This window comes from Haplochromis burtoni, unplaced genomic scaffold (assembly GCF_018398535.1).
Source record: "Haplochromis burtoni strain Fernald_Lab_line unplaced genomic scaffold, NCSU_Asbu1 Contig_730, whole genome shotgun sequence".
In the NCBI taxonomy this organism is placed as follows: domain Eukaryota; kingdom Metazoa; phylum Chordata; class Actinopteri; order Cichliformes; family Cichlidae; genus Haplochromis; species Haplochromis burtoni.
This window is the reverse complement of record NW_024583091.1, coordinates 155,669-176,523: the sequence shown is the minus strand read 5'-3', so window position 1 is coordinate 176,523 and position 20,855 is coordinate 155,669. Positions and strand designations below refer to the sequence as shown.

The window sequence follows — 20,855 nt, the reverse complement described above, 5'->3', positions numbered from 1 at the left end:
AGATTTATTCCTGAATGGAATAAACCAAATTCATCTATAAATACTATTGCTTGATTTCAGTTTGCTGAGTTTGGTATGTTTGGTATGTTTAAGACTTAATATTACTTGGCATCACATGAGCTATTTTACCAGAAAATACTCTAGCATTATCAGCCTAAAAATAATATTTTCTAATGAATTAAGTTATGTTTATAAAAAAATATAAATATGCAATCTTATATATGTATAATTTATATAAAAATAAATAAATAAAATTAAAATTTGTTCAAAATTAACCGACAAAAATGTAGAATCTTACCTGTTTTCAGCATCGGTGGTATAATTTTTAGATCTTCAGTCACATTACATTTTCTTGTACTTGTGGACATAAGTGTAGGCAAAGTTAGAGGGAGCCAAAAATGTGTAGAACCGCATGAATGCTGAGAAAACAGCATGCGCCTCCCAGTCTTGCTTCTCACCTCTGGCAATGGCTTTGAGCTTGGAAACTGTGGTCACTTTGACTGAAAACTTGAATCTTCACACGGGTCCCTTTGAAACAGAAAATAATGTTTGCTCTTTGCTTATATTTAAGTTCCACAATTAAACTGCAGAGCACAGCGTTCAAAGAGCAATTTAAGTATAACACCTACACCAGAGTAATTCTGCACATGCCTGTGAAGATTATCGAATAGGAGATCAGCCATGGTTAAAAGTCAGAATTTTGATCTTTTATAACACAATTCCCAGAGGTTTTGATCACAGCTTGTATAAAAATCCTTGTTTAGTTCTGCAACATAGCACATACATTATAAACACCATCTACGTGCTTTATGTAAGACACTACTATAGTTTATCACACAGAAGACATGAATTTTCACTGTTGGTGGCAAAATTTCCCCACTGTGAAACGTAATTGTCATAAGAAAGTAAAAAACATTATAGGAGAGAGAACGATCTCCCTGATCTTGGCTCACCTGGGGACAAAAGCTTGTCCCAACATGACTGAACACTTACCTCTTCAGAGGCACATCAGAAATGCAGACATTGGCCTCTCACGCTATTACTGTCTCTTCTTCAAAAGATTCTTTCCTGGAACTGTAATTCAAGCCAAAAAGTCCCCTTTTTAGTGTTTTACAGTTATATATGATGTGAATGGATTCACATTACTGATAGTTTAATGTTCATGTTGGGTTTTACCACTGCAGATGTTTGAGGTTTAGCTCATTTTAAAATTCTTTATATACTGGGGCATAGTTTAATCTACAACAACACACCATATTCTATAGGATCATTGTGTTTGTTGTTGTTGTTGTCCTGCAACTGGACCTCTGAAAATACAGGGTTTTTTTTAATGCTGTTCTATATGCTAGCTTTGCAATTAGAATCTGAATGCATGATGGTACCGAGCACATTTTGCTTTAACAAGAACAGCTACATAGAATCTCTAGTATTGTATTGCATTGTATGTATTGCCAGCTTTGGTACCTGTAATACACAAAAAACAAAACAAAACAAACATACAGCACCTGAAACACACAAAAAATATACAGATACATGAATCACCAATCTTCCTATAGTGTGTGTGTGTGTGTGTGTGTGTGTGTGTGTGTGTGTGTGTGTGTGTGTGTGTGTGTGTGTGTGTGTGTGAGTCAGAGAGAGAGAGAGAGTGTGTGTGTATGAGTGAGGGAATGTGAGAATGCCTGTGTCTTTGTTGTTTGATAATGAGACTGGGAAGCTGCAGTGATGCCCCCGCCCCACCCCCCCCCCCCAGATGGCCTCCCAAGTACTGAAACTAAAGGCATAAACAGATGACCAACTAATTAGGGAATACACATTTTTCCCTGGACACCAGTAGTTGCCAGGGGGTCACCAACTGGTCTCTAGGCCAATGTGACCGGAATCTAATGGCCCCATTATGATCGCCATGTTTCTTGTGTCACAGGTGTTGCATACCCATTTTAACATCACAACATGTGTTGCACGACACAATCTTTGTGGCCGGACGTGCACTTTTGATTTTTGTAACCTGGCACATTGTGCTGGAGCTGCCACAGATAGGTTAAAAACTCAAGTGTACAATCGTGTACAGAAGCTCAGAAGACACACAGATATACAGACGGAAATGTTGGAACACTTTGAAAACTTGTTTTGTCGATTTTGTGGAAAAAACTTTGCAACAGGCACAGTCTTGGCTTCCTTTTTAAGTTCTCCTCCTTTATCAGCACTTATGTTTAAGATATTGTCTGAGTGGTGACAACTATCGTTCAGGAGAATACTGCAGCAGCTTCAAGGGCTTAACTATAAATTCAAATGACTGTGAGATGAGGTTGCAGTGGCAAAGCAACGCAACCATTGCTGCTTGTATACCTTAAGACTTGAAACTAGGGTTGAATCACTTGTCAGGAAAATGCTCACTGAAGGGAGCTGAAGGGTTGCATTTCTATAGACTTTTATAAAGCTGGAAGAGGATCTGCTTCATGCTAGTCATTGAAAAAAGTTTAGAAGACTTTACTCCAGTGAATTGAATGAGGTTCTTTATGACGGTTTACCTTAAGTGAGCCACACCCAGTTATGAGGTTCACTGCTATGTAGAGGCTTTGTAGAGCTTTGATGCAAGTCACACTTTTAGATTTTTACTAAAAGTAAGTAAAAACCTAAAAAAAAAAAAAAAAGCTTTATTTCGTTCTGTTGCTTTTGATGTTGTTCTAAGAAACAAAAAAGAATTAAAGCATTTGTTTGTCAAAGCAACAATGTAGCCTTCTGAAACAAAGCAAAGTTTGAGAGTTAAAAGTTCTATATTCCTGTTGAAACAGATGATCACATTGCAACCACATTTTTATAACTGCAGTTTTTCTTCAAAGGAGAAAACAGGAATAATCTAACTACATGGCACGATATCAACTGTTAACTTTTAAATGACTAATGAAGAGATTGTTATCTTTTGACAAAGTTGATTAGCTCAGCAGATTTGAGGTCAGAATAGTATAGAGTTCAGCAAATTACAGACCAACTCCTTCATTATCTGATCTGGAACCTGAAAAAATAAACATATGTGAGCTATAATGTTCAAAATCACTGTGATGAACAGCTACGCCAGTTAAAGCAAACACATTTAGTTAAAACTCAGACGCTATAGAAGTGGTGCTTCCCACTGGCACTTACACCCACTGTAAGTTTCAGTAGATGAAAATAATCTTTGGAATACTTGTGTAAAATGTGGTGTTCAATTGAGAAAAAATATGTAGTTGTTTAACTTAAGTCACACAATTGTTGTAATACATACAGTGTAAAATATCCCATTGCAGAGGGTATTTTACATGGGGTCAGAATTCTTTCTTAGACTAAAACAGATTATGAGAAAAATGTATGTAAAGGCTAACCAGCCTTTACATACATTTCTACACATTATTTCCTGTATGCATAATGAAACATAATGTCTGTTGTCAGTCAAAAAAACTTTTTTTTAAATACCCCACCCTTTAAAATGCTAAGCTAAAAGAAAGAGCTGAAAAAGTGCAATACTTGAGTAGATGTTCTTATAACCTCTGTTCAAGCGAGAAGGATCAACATTGTATTTCATGTTTCTGTAGCTATCACCAGTACTTACATTATTTTTAGTAATAAGATATTGCAGATATTTAAGTTCATTTAAGTTTCCTTTTCACTGTTTTCAAGTCAAACTAAGTAGGGACTCTCTGTCATATCATTACATGCTTATGTCTGCTTCATGGCGTCTCTCTCTGTTTTTTTTTTTTTTTTTCAAAGTTTGGTTTTAGGGCAGTAAAGGTGGGCATATGTGCTAAGCATACTTGTATAGCATGTAATTAACAACAACAGGGGCCTCAACCCTGGATACCTCTTTTTTTTTTACCTTTGACATGTAAGGATAATTCTTCAAACACATAGGTGTGCCTGTTCTACTGGATGGGATTGGCTGCTACGTGATATAGCAGTATATAAATTGCATCCATGAGGGACAAGAAGTAGACTTCTTTCTACTGAGGTACTTTTTCACAGTTTCTCTGCAGGACAACAAGGTAAGGTGACTTTACAAACAGAAACAATTTCTCATTTTTTGGGGCAACCTTGTTGTTTTCACAAATATTTTTAATATAATTTTTTTAAACTATTTCTCTCTTGATTTTCTTAAAGTGCCCCCCCTATTCAGCAAAGAAAATTAAGAAAAATTGAGATAAAAGTCTGGGTTGTATGTTATATTATACAGGTTTTTCTACTGAACCTGTCAAAATGAAGCAGCTTGTTCTCTTCATGTGCCTCTTGGTCTCTACTCTCGCTGCCCCTGTAAGTCTAATATTGTGTATTATTAAATCTGCCATCTGATACCATTTTAAAACACAGTGATCCACATCTAACTGTTGTTTGCTCACTTCTATTTCTGAAATTGCAGGCTCCAGCAAGCGAAAGCAGTGAGGTAAGATGGCCTTTTCAACTTTTCTGTTTTGAGTGTTGGATCTGTCTGCTATGACATGTAATGCTATGTTTTTGTCATGCCATCAGTTGGGCACTATGATCGTTGTCTGACAGACAGGGTATAATTGGCTTAATTGCACCGCATGTCTGAAGATGCCTGGTATTTATTTGCAGATTGCAGCACATGCTAATGAGGCCCTGAGGTGGATGGAGATGTACAGGCTGTACCAGCAGCAGGTAATGGGGGTTCATTGATGTTTGAAGTAAAAAAGAACTTCAGATAGACCTTCCATGAATGCTCATTTATGATTATAAATCTGTTTTAATTCCTATTATTGTTGTTTCTTTCCAGGGAATAGTCCAAAATCCCTTCATTCCCTCTGCTAATTCTCCCGTAAGTTTACTCTTGTTAGCCTCTTACAGGAGCTTAGTGGTGGATTTTTGTGAAAACTAAAAATAAGCATATTTGGCATGATTGCTGAAGTTTGTGTGTTACTTATTTGCAATCTGACATAAAATTATGTTCTTTTAGGCTGTCTCAGCTGGGGCCACTGTGAGCATACACACAGCACTGTGACATTGCATATACACATTTATTTCCTGTTATATATATTATTATTACAAATAATAATATAGGCTATATACATTTAATATAGGTGGATGCAGCACCAGCCCAACCTGCTGATGTCCCTCCTCCAGCTCCCGTCCCTGTTGGAGATGCTTCAGAGGAGGAGACAGAGGTGCTCAGGCATCATAGTTTCATGCTGAACTGTATATTGATTGTTATTGAGAAATTCATGTGTACATTTTCTTCCCTGTTTAGAGAAATATTTACTAATATTTTCTCGTATCTTGTTTATTCACAACAAGTTCTCTGTCCACAATGGATTGGTTTAAGAATAGCCTAAGTGTAGAGCTAAAAACAAACTGGGAAAAACTTGTAATGCATGTAGAACAAACACATTCCATTGTAGAATAAATTGAGGCTTTTCTCAATTTTCCTCAGAGACCTGAATAAATAAATTTAGGCTAAATTGACAACGGCGGTAGACGCTATGTGCAAACACTGTTAACAGAAAGCTAGACCAAGAAAAGGACACATTCAGGACAGACGACACTCTGACGGGTGTAACAAGCCAAAGAAACATAGACTGTTACACATTTTGCTGGAGCATTAGTTCAAACAATAACTTTAAATATGACAGCGTCACAAGCATAAACCCTGAACATGAAGCAGCTAACTTCAAAAATTCATCATTTTTTGTCAACATATATAAGACATGATTTTTTCCCATTTCTTTGGCACAGGATGGTAACCCTGCCACCAAAGCTGCAGGACGTGCCCTGCTAAACTCTGATGAGGTAGAGGAGGCCGAGGAGGTGGAAGCAGCTGAGGCCGACCCAGCCATGGTTGAAGCAGAGCCTTCAGCAAACCCTGCAGCGGTAGAGCCAGCTGTAGTTGACGTCCCCATAGATGTTGCTCCAGTTGATGATGCTGCTGCTGTGGATGTACCTCCTGTTGATGTAGTTCCTGTTGACAGTGCCCCAGCAGCCCCTGAGGTGGCCGTTGATCCAGCTGCCCCTGCCACCGCCGATATACTTGCTGCTGCTGATGTCCCAGCTGAGGTTGACGCCCGTGCCACTGATGTCGGTGAGGCTAACATGACAGGAGGGCCAGCAGATCCCACTGCACTGTAATCTGCCTCTCATCACCAGCAAATATACTCCTCTGTTAGCAAATGGAACAAAAGCTGAAAACAGATACAGGTGATGTAGTTAAAAGAGACTAAAAAAATTAATTGGGAAAAAAATTGAACACTTTGTAAAGAGAATAACCAAAATGTGTTTTCAGACCTAATCTAAAAAGGTTTTTTTTGTTTGTGGTTTCTCTCTTTTTCTGTAGTTCTGTAATTGAAAGTTTATTCTTACTCATCAACACATTGTATAAATGGTTGAGGATTGTCTTATGTTTTATTGTTTTGCTGTACTGTCCACAGTATTAAACCATTAAAGTGCCAAAAAATAACATATCAGTATTTTGTGTACACGATCTTTATCTTGTTGTGTGCCACTGTTACCTCAACAGTGTTTCCTTCTAGTCAATGTTCCCCTGAGTTTCATCAGTGACATAAACACATCAAAATCACACAATGTCATCTCAATTTATACTTATTTCAACACTAAACCAAAACAAATTAAAGGACATTAAACTCCTGCAAAGATGCTTCAGCTCAAATGCAAACTGTGAAATTTGCTGTCATAAAACTGCAAACACCACATCAGCCAACAGGGAGAGCCACTGAACCACAGGATTTCTACAGTATACTCCTGTACATGTTATTCACCGATAGAGGTTCTGCTTTGATTTCACACGAGACATTATTGTTCTTTTATGCCTGATCTGGAATCTGTTCTACTGGACATGATCTAATAGGATTAAAGGAGGATATGGAGGAGAGTGCTGACTGAGCAGGAGTAGTGTGTGTGTGTGTGTGTGTTAGAGTGCGTGTAAGCGTGTGTGTGTGCAAGCAGACTAAATCCTCTGTTTCGCAAATGATCAGGAAAATTATAGCTTGTTGCTGAATTTTAAAAACAATGTCAACACATAATGGTTTTCAGTGTTGTGGATCCTGAGTAGGAGGTTAACTGAGGCTTGTCGAAACTTCACTTAAATGTATCTCATCTCCCGCTGGAGTGGACAAGCAGGGAGGATGATTGACTTTGCCTCCACTCTCCTCAGACAAGTCTAATCCCCAAATCCTCATCAGGGTCACTGAGACTCTATGACACAGTTAGATGGACTCAGTACCTACAGGTGTTAGTTGCCTAGCTACATGTTGTTATACATTATTAAATAGCATTCAGTGATTGATGATACAATAAATCTGTGGATACCGTGAGTGTCTAAGTTCCAGGAAAGTACACAACTAAAGGGAAATGGACTTTAAATTACATTAAGGATCGGAAAAGGTAAGTTTAGTCACATGATACTGTAAGTTCTTTTTGTAGCATCATCTACGTGTATGGCTAAATAATTCATTTAGACCTGTATAACAATGTGCTTACCAGCTGAGACTGACACTACAAATACAATAGTAACATTCGATATAAGTGACACATGATGCAGATGAAGACAGTAAAATCTTTTTTTTAATGGATTGATTTATTCATATATATATATATATATTACATTTGTAAGAATTGTATGTATTTAGTTATTCATTCATTCAGGCATTAATCATTTATATACTTATTTGTTGTCTCAGTAAACAAGTTTTGACAGCACAACACATTTCTGCTTCCATGGGTTGCTCTTGTTTGTAAAAAGAAAACATCAAATCAAATCAAATCAAAAAGTTCCTATGATAAATCAAAAAGCAGATATATTTTTCAGTTTTTTTTTTCTTTTAAAGCTAGGTGATCAAAGAACTGCCAAAATACGTCCTGTTTCAGTTTAAAATATGTGTAAACCAATTTAGAACCCAACAGTACTTAAATTCTAGTCTGAAGTTGTCATCCTGAAAAATATTTTATTGCTGCAGAGTATTCTACAGTTCTGCTGCAATGGCCACTGCCACCCAGGCCTTGCTCACCTCGCCACCTTATGTTCCACCTCACTTTACCAGTGACAGTGACGATGACATGTGAGCAAAACTTAAATATAAATACACAAAGAATAATAATGACTAAAAAGCAAAGATTTGTCAGTTAATAAAATGTGCTGTGTTTGTTTCAGAAGTTCACCTCAATCAACGCCTCTTCATATAGGCAACACGAACAATAACAACAACAATGAAGAGTAAGTACATTTTGGAGTCATGAAAAAAGTAAAGGCTTAGATTCCTGTAATCACGTTAAACATGTTGCATTAATCATTTTTTTCAGAGAGAAAAAGAAAAAAAGGAAAAAGGAGAAGAAGGAAAAGAAGGAAAAGAAAGAGTATTGATTTTTATCTCCTCACCTTTTAGGAAATGTTACTATGTTATTAAGGATAACCGGTGCTCAGTATTCTCTAATTTATTATTGCACATTACAGAAAAAAGGAGAAGGAGAAGAAGGAGGAGGAAGAAAAAGAAAAAGAAAAGGAGAAAGAAAAAGAAAAGGAGAAAGAAAAAGAAAAAGAAAAAGAAAAAGAAAAGGAGAAAGAAAAAGAAAAAGAAAAAGAAAAGGAGAAAGAAAAAGAAAAACAAAAAGAGAAAGACAAGAGCAAGGACAAAGATAAGTAAGTACATAATTTACAGAAACTTCAAAATAAATTTATGTGTTGTATGATTTTGAGTATTTATTTTACACTTTCATTCTTTCCTCCACAGGCCAGCAGAAATATTTGTCATTAATCCTGCTGGAAATTTGTATTACAACTGGCTGTTTATCATTACGCTACCAGTGATGTATAATTGGACCATGATCATAGCCAGGTGACCTTGATAAATCAGTCATTCTTCCATCACTAAAGGTCAAATATTTACATGATTTCATTTGGTTGTTTGTTTGTAATATCCTACTTCATTAAAACTACTTTTAGCTACAGTTTGCTTTCATGTACAGAAATAGTTTTTTGTTTTTTTGTTTTTTAAAGTGAGAAGTTGTGTTTTTTAACATTGTATTGTCTTTTTTTCTGTTAGTACAGATTACTGGGTTAATGGGGTGTGACAGTAGCACAACAGGACATAGTGCTGAGATATTCAACATTGTTAATTTACAAACCACCCTCACTGCTGGTGGTTGTCTTCTCTTGCAAACAGGGCTTGCTTTGAGGAGTTGCAGCATGACTACATAATTTACTGGGTTATTCTGGACTACACCTCAGACCTTATCTACCTGGCTGATATGTTCTTCAGGGCCAGAACAGGTGAAAGACTAACCTTACCATTCTGCAGAAATATTTTCAAAATGTGATATAGTTTTCCTCAAAGCACTAATTAGACTTACACAGATGAAATGAGTGGCCAGTGATGTCATCGTTTCTCCTGGTCATGTTATATGTAAGTGATGGTGTGGTTCTGTCTCTCTACTGCAGCACAGCAATCAACTATCATCCAGCAAGACTCAAAATGGAAATTTGTACTGCTGAAGCCTTCAGCTGAATTCATGTTAGAAAACATCCCTTTCTAACATGAATTCCCTTTCTGGATATAATTTTTGTACTCTGATCAACAGAAAAAAAAAGACTTGTTGAAACTGCATTACTATAAGATATCTAGAGCATTATTTACACCACCAACTACAAATCTTAAAGCTGCTAATAATTACAGTTTGAATGGTGATCCTGTGTGCAATTAAAAGGTGATTGTTGCAGTAGAAGGGAACATTCAATTCCATATAGTATTTAAAAACACAATGTCCCTGTAAATGGTAAACACTATGTCTTTCAACTGCAGGTTACCTTGAACAAGGCCTACTAGTGAAAGATAAGAAGCTACTTTTGGATCGATACATCAGCAGCTTTCAGTTTCGTCTCGATGTTCTCTCCATGCTGCCCACTGACATCTTCTACTTCGTCCTTGGCATTGACTACCCAGAGATCCGCATAAACAAGCTTCTGAGGATTGGGCGCATGATGGAGTTCTTTACCAAAACAGAGACTAAAACCAACTACCCCAACATCTTCCGTATTGCAAACCTTATCATGTACATCCTTATTATCATCCACTGGAATGCTTGCTGGTATTTCTCTTTTTCCAAATCTATTGGATTTGGTGCTGATGACTGGGTTTACCCTGCTCTGGATGATCCTGAGGAGCCTGAGTTTGGACAGCCCATGAGGAAGTATGCTTTCAGCCTGTACTGGTCCACACTGACTCTGACAACTATTGGAGAAACCCCACCACCAGCTTTGGACTCAGAATTTCTCTTCCATGTTGTGGACTTTTTAGTTGGAGTCCTAATCTTTGCCACCATTGTGGGAAACATTGCCACCATGATCTCCAACATGAATGCAGCCCAAGCCCAGTTCCAGTCCCGCATTGACAACATTAAGCAGTACATGCAGGTAAATAAACATTGATCAAAAAAGTCTAGATCAAAAGACGTAGTAAAATAATCTAGTCTTTAAATATTATTTTAATCCTCTTGTTTTCTTTTCATTTGCAGGTTCGAAAGGTTAGTAAGGACCTAGAGTTGCGAGTCATCAAGTGGTTTGACTATCTGTGGAATAATGGCAAGGCACAGGATGAAAGAGAAGTGCTGAGGTATCTCCCAGACAAGCTAAAAGCAGAAATAGCCATCCAAGTCCACATGGAGACGCTAAAGAAAGTTCGGATTTTTGCAGACTGTGAGGCAGGCCTGCTGATTGAGCTGGTGCTCAAACTCCGCCCACAGGTGTTCAGCCCTGGAGATTATATCTGTAAGAAAGGCGACATTGGTCGTGAGATGTATATTATCAAAGATGGAAAACTGGCAGTCGTTGCCGATGATGGTGTGACACAATTTGTTGTACTCGGAAGCGGCAGCTATTTTGGTGAGATTAGTATTCTTAATATTAAAGGTAGCAAAGCGGGTAACAGGCGGACCGCCAACATTCGCAGCATTGGATACTCAGAGCTCTTCTGCCTTTCCAAGGATGACCTGATGGAATCATTGTCAGAGTATCCAGATGCCAAAGGCATGCTTGAGGATAAGGGTCGGCAGATCCTGATGAAAGATGGTCTTATAGACTTGGATCCAGCTAATATCAAACCTGAGCAAAAAGAGCTGGAGGAGAAGGTAAACAAATTGTATGGTACCATGGAGCTGATGCAAGTCAAGCTGAAGAAGATCTTACGAAATAACGAAAATGCAGACAAAACTCTAAAACATCGTATTATAGATCTTGAGCGCTTAACTGGAGAGGAGGTAGAAGAAGATGAGGAAGAAGGAGAAGATAAAAAGGAAGAGAAAGAGGGGGGTGGGGAGAAAAGGGAAGAGGAAAAGGTAGAAGAAGAGAAAAAGGAAGAAGGGGAAAAAGTAGAAGAAGGGGAAAAGGAAGAAGAGGAAAAGATTGAGATGACAAAAGAAGATGAAGAAAAGCAGGAAGAGGAAAAAACAGATGAAGGAGGAGATGAAGAAAGAAAAGATGAAGACACCAAAGAAGAGAAGGAAGAAGAGAAAAAATAAACAATAATTTATGTAATGCACCAAGCTCTTTTTTTAATGTAGGTACAATAGAATGCTTATCATAATGAAGTGGACTTTGTACTTTAATGATTCAGTAATAATATAAAAGACAACATGTGAAACACTATAGATGGACTGAAATACCTACTCTAAGTTGTCCTTAAAAGGTGTTGCTATTCTATATGTGTAATAAAATTAACATATTATACAAAATCTTTTCCCATTTTTATATTCTCATTCAATTAAACATTGGGCAGACAAACACACTATGAGCAGCAATACTCGGGTAGGCTGTAGCACTAAAAGACACTTGTTTGGTGCTAAGGGGCTCAAAGTGTCAAATTTTGACCCTACCATCTAAATGTTGGATAAGAAATTGAGACATATTAGATCAGGAATCATTTTTACAATCTTCTATTGTCAAAATTTGTTGAGCTGTGTAAATTGTAACATCAGTTTCCTGTTCTTAGCAGACATGAGTTGCGCCTTTTTGCGGTCTTCTGCTGTTTTAGCAAGATGGGCTAAAACAGCAGATGCTCCTCTGCATACCTTCACTGTAATGAGTGGTTATTCTAGTCACTGTTATTTTCCTATCAACCTTAAGCAGCAGGGGCAACATATTTTTACCCAGAGAACTGCGGCTCATAGTTGTTTTCTTTTTTTCTTCCCCATCCTAAAGCTCCTTTTGAGCTTCATCTTTGGTCATCTTGACCATATCAACATGCCTAACTGTTTTGTGTTTTTGGCACATTGATGGGTGATGAGATATTTGCTTTAACAAGTTGTTCAGCAGCTCTTCCCAAGAGAACAACTGATGATTATCTGTTTGCCTGGGGATGGTAACTGATAAGAATTTAACGATTCCGATTGCATCACTGATTCAATTCCTTATTGATTCTCATTGGGTTCTCATTGACTCTGCCTTGAGAGTCACCATCATCACAAGCCAACATATCAAAGGTATTACATTGATCCAAATTATTTGTGTGCTGTGTGGTCAAATGTTTGTGAATGTTGGAAGTATTTCCCCTCTTTGCTGTGATTGATGTTGGGGTCATTACTCAAAAAACATATTACACATTTTTCTGTAATAAAGTACACTTAATTACATACTTAATTACTTCCAGGCAAAAATAATTTGTTACATTTAGTAAATGATTGTCTTGACATGAAACACATTGTCTTATATTTACCATTTAACAATATAAAACCCATAGGCTACATTCTCATACACCAACACAAATCCCTATCCTGTGGACACACATATGATCTTTCCTTTAGTATTTAGGGATAATAAAAAAAAAGACAACAGCACAAACGAAAGATCAATACCACCAAAAAGAAACTTTAAAGTGATCACCAATGTCATATTACTTTAGAAACATGAACAGGTAGAAACAGTCCAACAACCAGACCCTGAACTTTACAAGCTGAAGTTCAGGGTCTGCTTGCTGGGCTGGGCTTAGCTTTAACATCACTTTGGCTAGCGTTGGCATGCTTTCTATGCAGATGCTTGCAAAGCTAACGTTTTGTTTTTTTTTTTGGGGGGGGGGGGGGTTGCAGCATAATGCAGCTATTTCTGTCATGGATGCAGTTTCCACTTAACCACCATGCTCTCGTCCACTTGTGCAATAAAAATAAAAGCAATTGTCATATCCAGGGTGCAGACTACGCCACTATTTTCCTCCTCCAGCACAAAACCTGGAATCAGCTGGTTGTAGCACAAGTGCAAGTGGAAGCAATAAGCAAAATCCATAGGCAAGCTGTCTAACAATTCCAAGTAGTGACGACATGAATCATAAGTAGGTCAACCAAAAAGGGAAAACTGACTTTAAGAGGCATTAAAAAAATCTATGAACTGTTTCATTAAAAAAAACAAAAAAAAAAACCAAAAAACCCCCCAAAACAATCTGAAAAATGCAATATAGCCTTTAATCCAAATATTAGGAAAGCTTTTCATATTTGGCTTTGGACAAACCCACAAGTTGGACACACTAGTTCAGCTCATTAGTTCCCATGCATGGGTTGATGAGTTCAAACTGAAAGGCTGTCATACATAAGTGTGTATAAATAGAGGCCCAGGCACTGGCCCTTTTTGATGGAGTCACAAACTTAAAAATTCTGGAACCTCAAGTCAAATCTCTTTCATATAAATGATTTGAGGCTAATTTAAAACTATCATTCAGTGACCTGAAATGGTGTATGACTTTGCTAATAGCACTAGGAATGATAATTGAAAATGTTATTTGCAGAGAGAGGAATCATAGTTTAATAATGGCCAACATGGCTCAGTTTTTTTAGTTCTTTATTTAATGATTCTTGTGGGGAGGGAAACAGAACAAACAACCCAATATCATGGCAAAGAGTGTATCAGACACGCCACTTCAATGTGTACATGTCACACTTTGCCTTTCCAAAACTTGAAATGAATATACATGCAGAAGTTGCACTTCCAGCAGGAGGAGGTAATATATTTAAAGCCAAGAAGTTAGTAGTGGCCAAGGAAGGTATGAAGTGCATTCCAGGGTCCTCTTACAAATGATTAAGATAGGTATGTATTTACATGTAAATGTATTAGCAATGTCTCTTTGACATAAAAAATCTCCCTCTTTTGGTACTGTAGCTTACTGGAACTTCTGCATGCAGGTCCATTTCACACTTTGGAGAGGCAAAGCGATACATACACACATTGGACTGGCACGTTACATTACATATTTGGCCGTTATACTGGGTTAAGACAAGAGACAGGTAGAAGAAAGTCATATATACATATAATATTAATTTACCAATGATTGAATGCAGAGTGATGTAGATACACATAGCGAGTAAAACAATAGCAAACAGTGATTACTGTGTCAGCCAGTCATATAAGTAAACAATAAGCGGCTCATTATAAAAGACCCTTAGGTATTTTATGAATAGGTACATGGAAATTCTTGTATGGATTCACTGCTGCTAGGAATTGGACCGGTGGTTAATTTAAGTATGTGGGATAGCCTTAACCAAGTAGTGTTGGTTCTTAAATCTAACCAAACAGCACATGAAGCAAGAGAACATAAAGTCTAAAAGAATGGAGTCAAATTGAAGTCAAGAAGGGTGAGAGTCGCCTCCTTTTTGGTTTCACATACTGTTGTTTCAACAGTGTTCTTTATAATTCTTATTATAAATGCCAGTTATTATTTAACAATTAAAGAAAATTTTTCATGTTAGTCATACACTATGTAAATAATTGAGCTTATTTTCCATTTCATTGTGTTCAAATATTAATACTGCAGTGAAGATTACTGCAAAAAGTGGAGCCTATGGTGTCACTAAATTGATATTCCTAGTAGTCTGTTTTTCTCCTCAAGTGAAACAGGAAGAGCTGGAAATAAAAATCTAAAATGTAACAAAAACATTCAGTCATACAATGAAGGTACTTTGTATGAAATCACATAGCTGTCTTCAAGAGTGAAGGCACATTTGTGAACCCTGATTTTTTTCAAAAATAACATAGAGAAATCTCTTGTTTCACATCAAAAGGACCTAATTCTTTTTCACTCATCAGCACTTTATTACTATTGCACTTCACCTGAAAATAAATGAACCGTTTTAGATCAAAGTAAGACATCTGAGAGAACAAAAATAAATGCCACACACTCGGGTCCCCAAATAGAGTGTGAAAGCAGCCAGGCATGTGACTATTGATCATCCTTTGTGCTGTTCTCCCAGTGCTGCTGAACGTATGGCACTAGCAAAGAGTTTGTGAGCTCTCATATGTAAATCAGTGATAAAGCCAAACCAAGAAGAAAAGCAACTCATTTGTGATAACTCACAAGGATGAATGAGTAACACAGAGGACTGTAATTTGTTGGCGCTTGGAAAATTAACAAGGTGCATTCTGAGAGCAGAACATCTTGGTCCTGATTAATGAAGGGATGACAGCAGGTTCATTGCACTGTACTTCAGATGGTAGCAATTTAGTGTTTAATTAAAAGTCCATTTTCTAAATATTGTCTCTCAATAAGACAGAATAAACAGATATGCATTCAAAGGTTTATGAAGTCAAGCCTATCTCTATTGTTATGCAGATTCAGTTTTGGATTCTATAATGTGTCAAAAGCACCAAAACCCAATTAATGTGTTTCAACTTTATTCTTTTTTTTATTGATTATTCTTTTCTTCCAACTGTATAAGATAAAGGTCTAATCATCTGTTAGTTTACTCAGATTGCACAGAGTGTATATTTGTTAATAATTTGAATCATTTTGGATAAGGATAAGTGTAAGATAATGGGGAATTTCAGTTTTTACTTTATAATTTGTTTAGGATAAGATTTACAGTTAAATTGTATTTTCTTTCCTTATTTCATTTTTATGTACTGTTCCTTTAATACATGGTAACTGTGCACGGGGGGAGCGTTCGCGACTGGCAGTGTGGAGTAACGGGGCTTTAACTAGCTGTGGAGTCAAACAGTTTTCTTACCGTGTTTGCAGTGTACAGGAACATTCAAACGGATTATTTCAAGACTGTGGAAATAAATGTTTGCCTGATTGTTTTTCAACTACAAGCGGATTATGTTCAACTGCACAAAGACACGCGTATGGCCCAACTACCAGCTAGTGCTTCTGCGGTATTACCACCAATTAAATGACAGTCAGAAGAAGAGATGGCACAGTGTGTTTATTTTATCCCTGTGTTTAAAAATGAGGGAAGATGAGCATAATTGGATAGAAAACTACTGATGAAGACAGTGGTAACCTTATTTATTAATATTTATCGTCCTGATCTAAATGAAATTTTGAAAGGTTTAGGTTGAACGCAAAAGCAGATAACAAGAAAGTCTTTGTTTTTATCTGGAAGAGCTAATGAACATTATTGGCTAGGCTGAGAAATACTAAGTGCTGGATGGCAAGGTGAGAGGCTGGGGGTTTTGGGTTACTGTTGAGCAGATGGGTTTTCTTGCACATAGGAATAACAGATAATTTAACTGGTAACCAGGCAAATATTTTTTTGCTTATCTACAGAACACAGCAAAAATGTTAAGTTAAGGGACAGTTTTTTTTGTGTTGTTCTGTAAGGATCTGGTCAGGTGATTACTCCAGCAACACTTGAAAGACTAGGAAACAACTTTATTAGCAGAACAGCGTGTTTTGGCTTGTGGCCTTCATCTTGACCATTACAAAATACCAAACATCGTTCTGTAAGGACAATAATAATAATAATAATGGATTGCATTTATATAGCACTTTTCGAGACCCTCAAAGCGCTTTACAATTCCACTATTCATTCACTCACATATTCATACACTGGTGGAGGCAAGCTACAGTTGTAGCCACAGCTGCCCTGGGGCAGACTGACAGAATCAGAATCAGAAAGACTTTATTTATCCCCAAGGGGCAATTAACATACAACAGAGCAGCATAACGTTGAAGATAAGAACAATAAGAACAGGCAATAAGAGTGAGATAATAAATACACAGAATATACAGTATACACAGTTTTAAAATTACACAGTTCAAAACTAAAGTGACTGAAAGGTGAATAAATAACTGTGAGTGACTAAGAGTGAATAAAGTGTCGGTAGTATAAAAAGAGTGTGGGGTAGTTTATGTTTCTGGTGTGGGAAATGGTCTTATCTGCTGGAGTTAAAAAGCAAAGAGTGGCTTTGGGGACAAAGGTAGCTCTCCTCCTCTCAGTCCTGCAGGAAGTGCAGCGGAGGCATCGCCCGGAGGGGAGCCATTGAAATGCAGAGTGAAGAATGTGAGAGGGGTCGATGATGATTTTGGCTGCCTGTCTAAGGGCCTGTTGGCTGAAAACCTGTGCCAGAGTTCTGAGGGAGTGGAACCAGCAGGTAATGAAGAAGGTCATGATGCTTTCCAGGAAGGCATAGTAAAAAGTCATCATGATGGGTGTGCTGACTCCAAAGGAGTTGAGTTTCCATATAGCCGTTGGTGGCACCTCCTGAGAATCTCCTCTGTGTTGGCAGAGAATTTCAGGAGGTTGTCAAAGATGGTTCACAGGTATTTGTACTCCTCGGCCATCGGCCCCTCTGGCCAACACCAGTAGGCGGTAGGTGAAGTGTCTTGCCCAAGGACACAACGACCAAGACAGACAGAGCTAGGGATCTTAAACTAAACAAATATTTAGTTTAAGCCAAACATGGTCTCTAATGGTGTGAGTGTCTAGAGCAGGGGTAGGCAACCCTAGGCACAAGGGTTAACTGATGGCACGACCATAGCTGGACTGGCCATCGGGCATTTGCTTGGTGGCTCGATGATTTTTTTAAAAGATTTTTTGTAACGATGTAAACAATGAAAGGTGGTGGATTGGCCAGATGCTGGCCGGGGTGTGAAAATAACTCAGTTGTTTGGTAGTGGCTATCGCGGAGCTTCCACAGATTCAGTAACATTAGCAAGTGGTGGAGGCCAGCAGGTGGATGAGAGAAAGGGGAGGCAGGAGGAAGAGAGACCCGAGTGTCAGGTGAACTGAACTTCAAGTAAGAAGTTATGACCTGCAGTCTATCTGAGTCAGATATGAACCAAGTTGAGGTGGGGTTTATTTTCGTTGTGCTGACTTTTTACAGTCAGTTACGTCAGTTACAATAACTCCTACTGCGTACTAGCTAGCATGACGGAGTTTCTATACAGCTGGGTCGGTGCTGTGATGTTACTGATAGTGAACTTTATTTTATTCATAAGGTTAGTTAGTAGAGTTGCCAACCATCCCGTAAAAAGACGGAATCGTCCCGCATTCAGAGAAATTATTACACGTTTCGTGTTGAGCTGAGAGGGGACGCAGTTTGTCCCGGACTTCATCTAGAATGAAAAAAGACACAAAGGTGGAGTTATTCAAAAACAATAACATTTAAGCACAGAAAAAAAAACAAAAAAAAAACAGAAACCAGAAACCAGAAACCAAACACACAACAAAATAAAACCCAAACAGGAAAACAGGAAAGAACAGGGAAAAAAATTAAATAAATAAAAAATTAATTAATAAATTTAAAAAAAAATTTAATAAAAAAAATAAAAAAATACACCAGTTAGCCAGTACAAATCAAAAGTTCAAAAGAAACACCATTGTTCAAAGAAGATGATCTTCTGCGTGAGTTTAGACAGGGCAACAGAGAGTTCACCAAGACCAAAAGATGTGGGAAAGTCCAGGAAGGAATCAGGGTCCGGCAGAAGTGCAGTTTCACACAAACACAAAGTGCAGTCAAATGGGTTAAAGTTTATGTTGGATTCCCATTAATATGATTGAGAAAAGGGCCCCAGATTTCGACAAACTTAAAATGGGTGTCAGCCAAACGATAACGAACCTCTTCAATATACAAACAAGCAATCATCTCATGTAGCCAAACCCTGAACAATGGCGGAGATGGTGATTTCCAGGCTCTAAAAATAAGTCTTTTAGCTACAATCATGCCAAACATTAAGGCTCTCTGAAGAGGATGTCTGAGTGCCAATGAGGTTAGGGAGACACAATGCATTTTTGGGACTTTCAGGTGTATGGACCAATGTTTTATTTTCTGATCAAACCAGAAATCTTTAATGAGCAGCTAGATTTGTCTCGCATTAACTGGCTAAGTTAATGCCAGTTAATGCAACATCGAAGCAGCTGGTATCCACAGCTGTGCGTGTTCATGGAGCTTGCATTTTCACCTGCTGGACATCACTACCTGACAAGTTTAACTGTCTTCAGAACATTGCAGAGGCCTTATTGACAGTATTTGGCTCTAATATCTGTGTGAGCACATTTTCTCCTACACGAAGCATGTCCTCAGGTAGCCGTCTGAATGCTGGAGTGCTGAGTGGGAGACCAGAGATGACATTAACATGTGTGTCTCTGTATTAACAGACATGCCATATTGGCTTAGTTTATTTTTCTTATCATTGTTGTGAGGACACCATAAATAGCATTTGTATTTTCTGTTGTACAGTCCATATGCTGTTATGAAGTTCTTGTTGTGGATAAAATGTGTCTTTTTTTTGTTTATATTGTGTAACTGTTCATATAGAGCATTATTAAATTTATTGCTAAAGCAATCATATGGCACACTGACTTCTGAGGAAATTTTAAATGGCACTCGCCATCAGAAAGGTTGCCTACCCCTGGTCTAGAGGCTCTTAGCAGTGGGAATGGTGGAAAGAATATTTTTATAACTCATCCAACTGGATAACCAAGTTAGGCACACTGACAAGTGTCCTAGTGACTGTCAAAATTAACGCGTTAATGCAAATTAATCCGCCATCATGGTCAATGTGATAAAAAAAATTTAACGCAATTAATGCATCTGGAGTGCAGAATGACTCAAAATCCCTGAAATGTTTCTGTCAATGCATTTTGGGCAGTTTTTGCAAGTAGAGTTACCTTTGCACATGGGCAAATGGGCAGTTGATCAGGTAGTGCGTATATTTTCCCTTTTTTCTCGAGTCTGTTTGCTCATGCAAAATTAAATGCGATTAATATAGAATAAAAATAAATGATATTTAATCGTGATTAATCAAAATGAATCCACTGTAACCCTGTAACGTTTTAATTGTTTGACAGCACTCATTTATATTATATATTAGTGTATACTTACCTATTAGTATATAGGTTTTTTAAAAAGTTGTATTTCACAGGAGAGAACCTGTGTTAAAAGATTGAAGAAAACTATTCATTCATATTCATATTCATATTTTTTAAATCACTAGTTCTGGCACAAGCAACTGGATCTGCATAGGCTAGGCCTGTTAGGCGTTGGCGGTTAGACTCCGATTGCCTGCCTCGGCAGGTGTTCCATGCTTGTGTATTGGCAGGTATGTGTGGGTGTGTGCGTGTGGATACAGGTGTGTCTGGGAGCACCTGTTTACAGGCATCTTCAGGCCCGGATTGGAGTCTTTGCCATCTCCAGGCCTGGCCAGGTGGCTGGCCACACCTTAAAAAAATGATCACACACCTGCAGCTGATCAAACATCGTCGGGGGAGCTACAAAGCAGTGTGGCTGAGAGCTCCTCGACACTGGATCGTTTTGTGACTTCCCATCAGTTCTCAGTAAATGTGTGAAGTAAGTGCCAGTCTGCCATTATGTAAAGGTACTCACGGCTGCTTTTGTATGTGTGTTTCCCCAGGAGGATTTGTGGAAACAAGGAAGCAGCAGACGGACTGTACACAAGGAACAGAGACAGAGCACGGCGCACTGGAGAAGGGAGAAGACACGGAACGGGAGTCGGGATCGCACTGGGGATTTATTGTTGTTTGGATTGTTACATCTCTGTAAATAAATGCACTGCCTTCATCTAACAGTCCTGTGTTTTGGGTCCTATTTTCCTCCACATCCCCACAGTCTGCCACACGGACTGTGACACTCAGCCTGATGTTCTAGC

The 20,855-nt window shown here is 38.0% G+C and overlaps 2 protein-coding genes across 2 annotated transcripts; both read left to right on the top strand.

Annotated features, from left to right (window-relative positions):
- Nucleotides 1-3,886: 3,886 nt before the first annotated feature.
- On the top strand, nucleotides 3,887-6,438 carry enam (enamelin). Its single transcript, XM_005949990.3, has 8 exons — nucleotides 3,887-4,016; nucleotides 4,205-4,281; nucleotides 4,388-4,411; nucleotides 4,585-4,647; nucleotides 4,763-4,804; nucleotides 4,943-4,963; nucleotides 5,067-5,150; nucleotides 5,719-6,438. Exons 2-8 carry the CDS (start codon nucleotides 4,228-4,230, stop codon nucleotides 6,106-6,108), a joined length of 678 nt encoding a protein of 225 aa, XP_005950052.1. The 5' UTR covers nucleotides 3,887-4,016; nucleotides 4,205-4,227; the 3' UTR covers nucleotides 6,109-6,438.
- A 499-nt stretch (nucleotides 6,439-6,937) lies between these two features.
- cnga1a (cyclic nucleotide gated channel subunit alpha 1a) lies at nucleotides 6,938-20,412 on the top strand. Its single transcript, XM_042215465.1, has 10 exons — nucleotides 6,938-7,380; nucleotides 7,953-8,054; nucleotides 8,147-8,209; nucleotides 8,296-8,349; nucleotides 8,447-8,632; nucleotides 8,724-8,828; nucleotides 9,156-9,262; nucleotides 9,792-10,402; nucleotides 10,504-11,417; nucleotides 20,319-20,412. Exons 2-10 carry the CDS (start codon nucleotides 7,975-7,977, stop codon nucleotides 20,410-20,412), a joined length of 2,214 nt encoding a protein of 737 aa, XP_042071399.1. The 5' UTR covers nucleotides 6,938-7,380; nucleotides 7,953-7,974.
- Nucleotides 20,413-20,855: the final 443 nt, after the last annotated feature.

Coding starts and splice junctions, on each gene's coding strand:
- cnga1a (XM_042215465.1), top strand. CDS start 7,975: ATGGCCACTGCCACCCAGGCCTTGCTCACCTCGCCACCTTATGTTCCA. Junction 8,055..8,146: donor AGTGACAGTGACGATGACAT/GTGAGCAAAACT, acceptor TGTTTGTTTCAG/AAGTTCACCTCAATCAACGC. Junction 8,210..8,295: donor AATAACAACAACAATGAAGA/GTAAGTACATTT, acceptor CATTTTTTTCAG/AGAGAAAAAGAAAAAAAGGA.
- enam (XM_005949990.3), top strand. CDS start 4,228: ATGAAGCAGCTTGTTCTCTTCATGTGCCTCTTGGTCTCTACTCTCGCT. Junction 4,964..5,066: donor CTGTCTCAGCTGGGGCCACT/GTGAGCATACAC, acceptor CATTTAATATAG/GTGGATGCAGCACCAGCCCA. Junction 5,151..5,718: donor CTTCAGAGGAGGAGACAGAG/GTGCTCAGGCAT, acceptor TCTTTGGCACAG/GATGGTAACCCTGCCACCAA.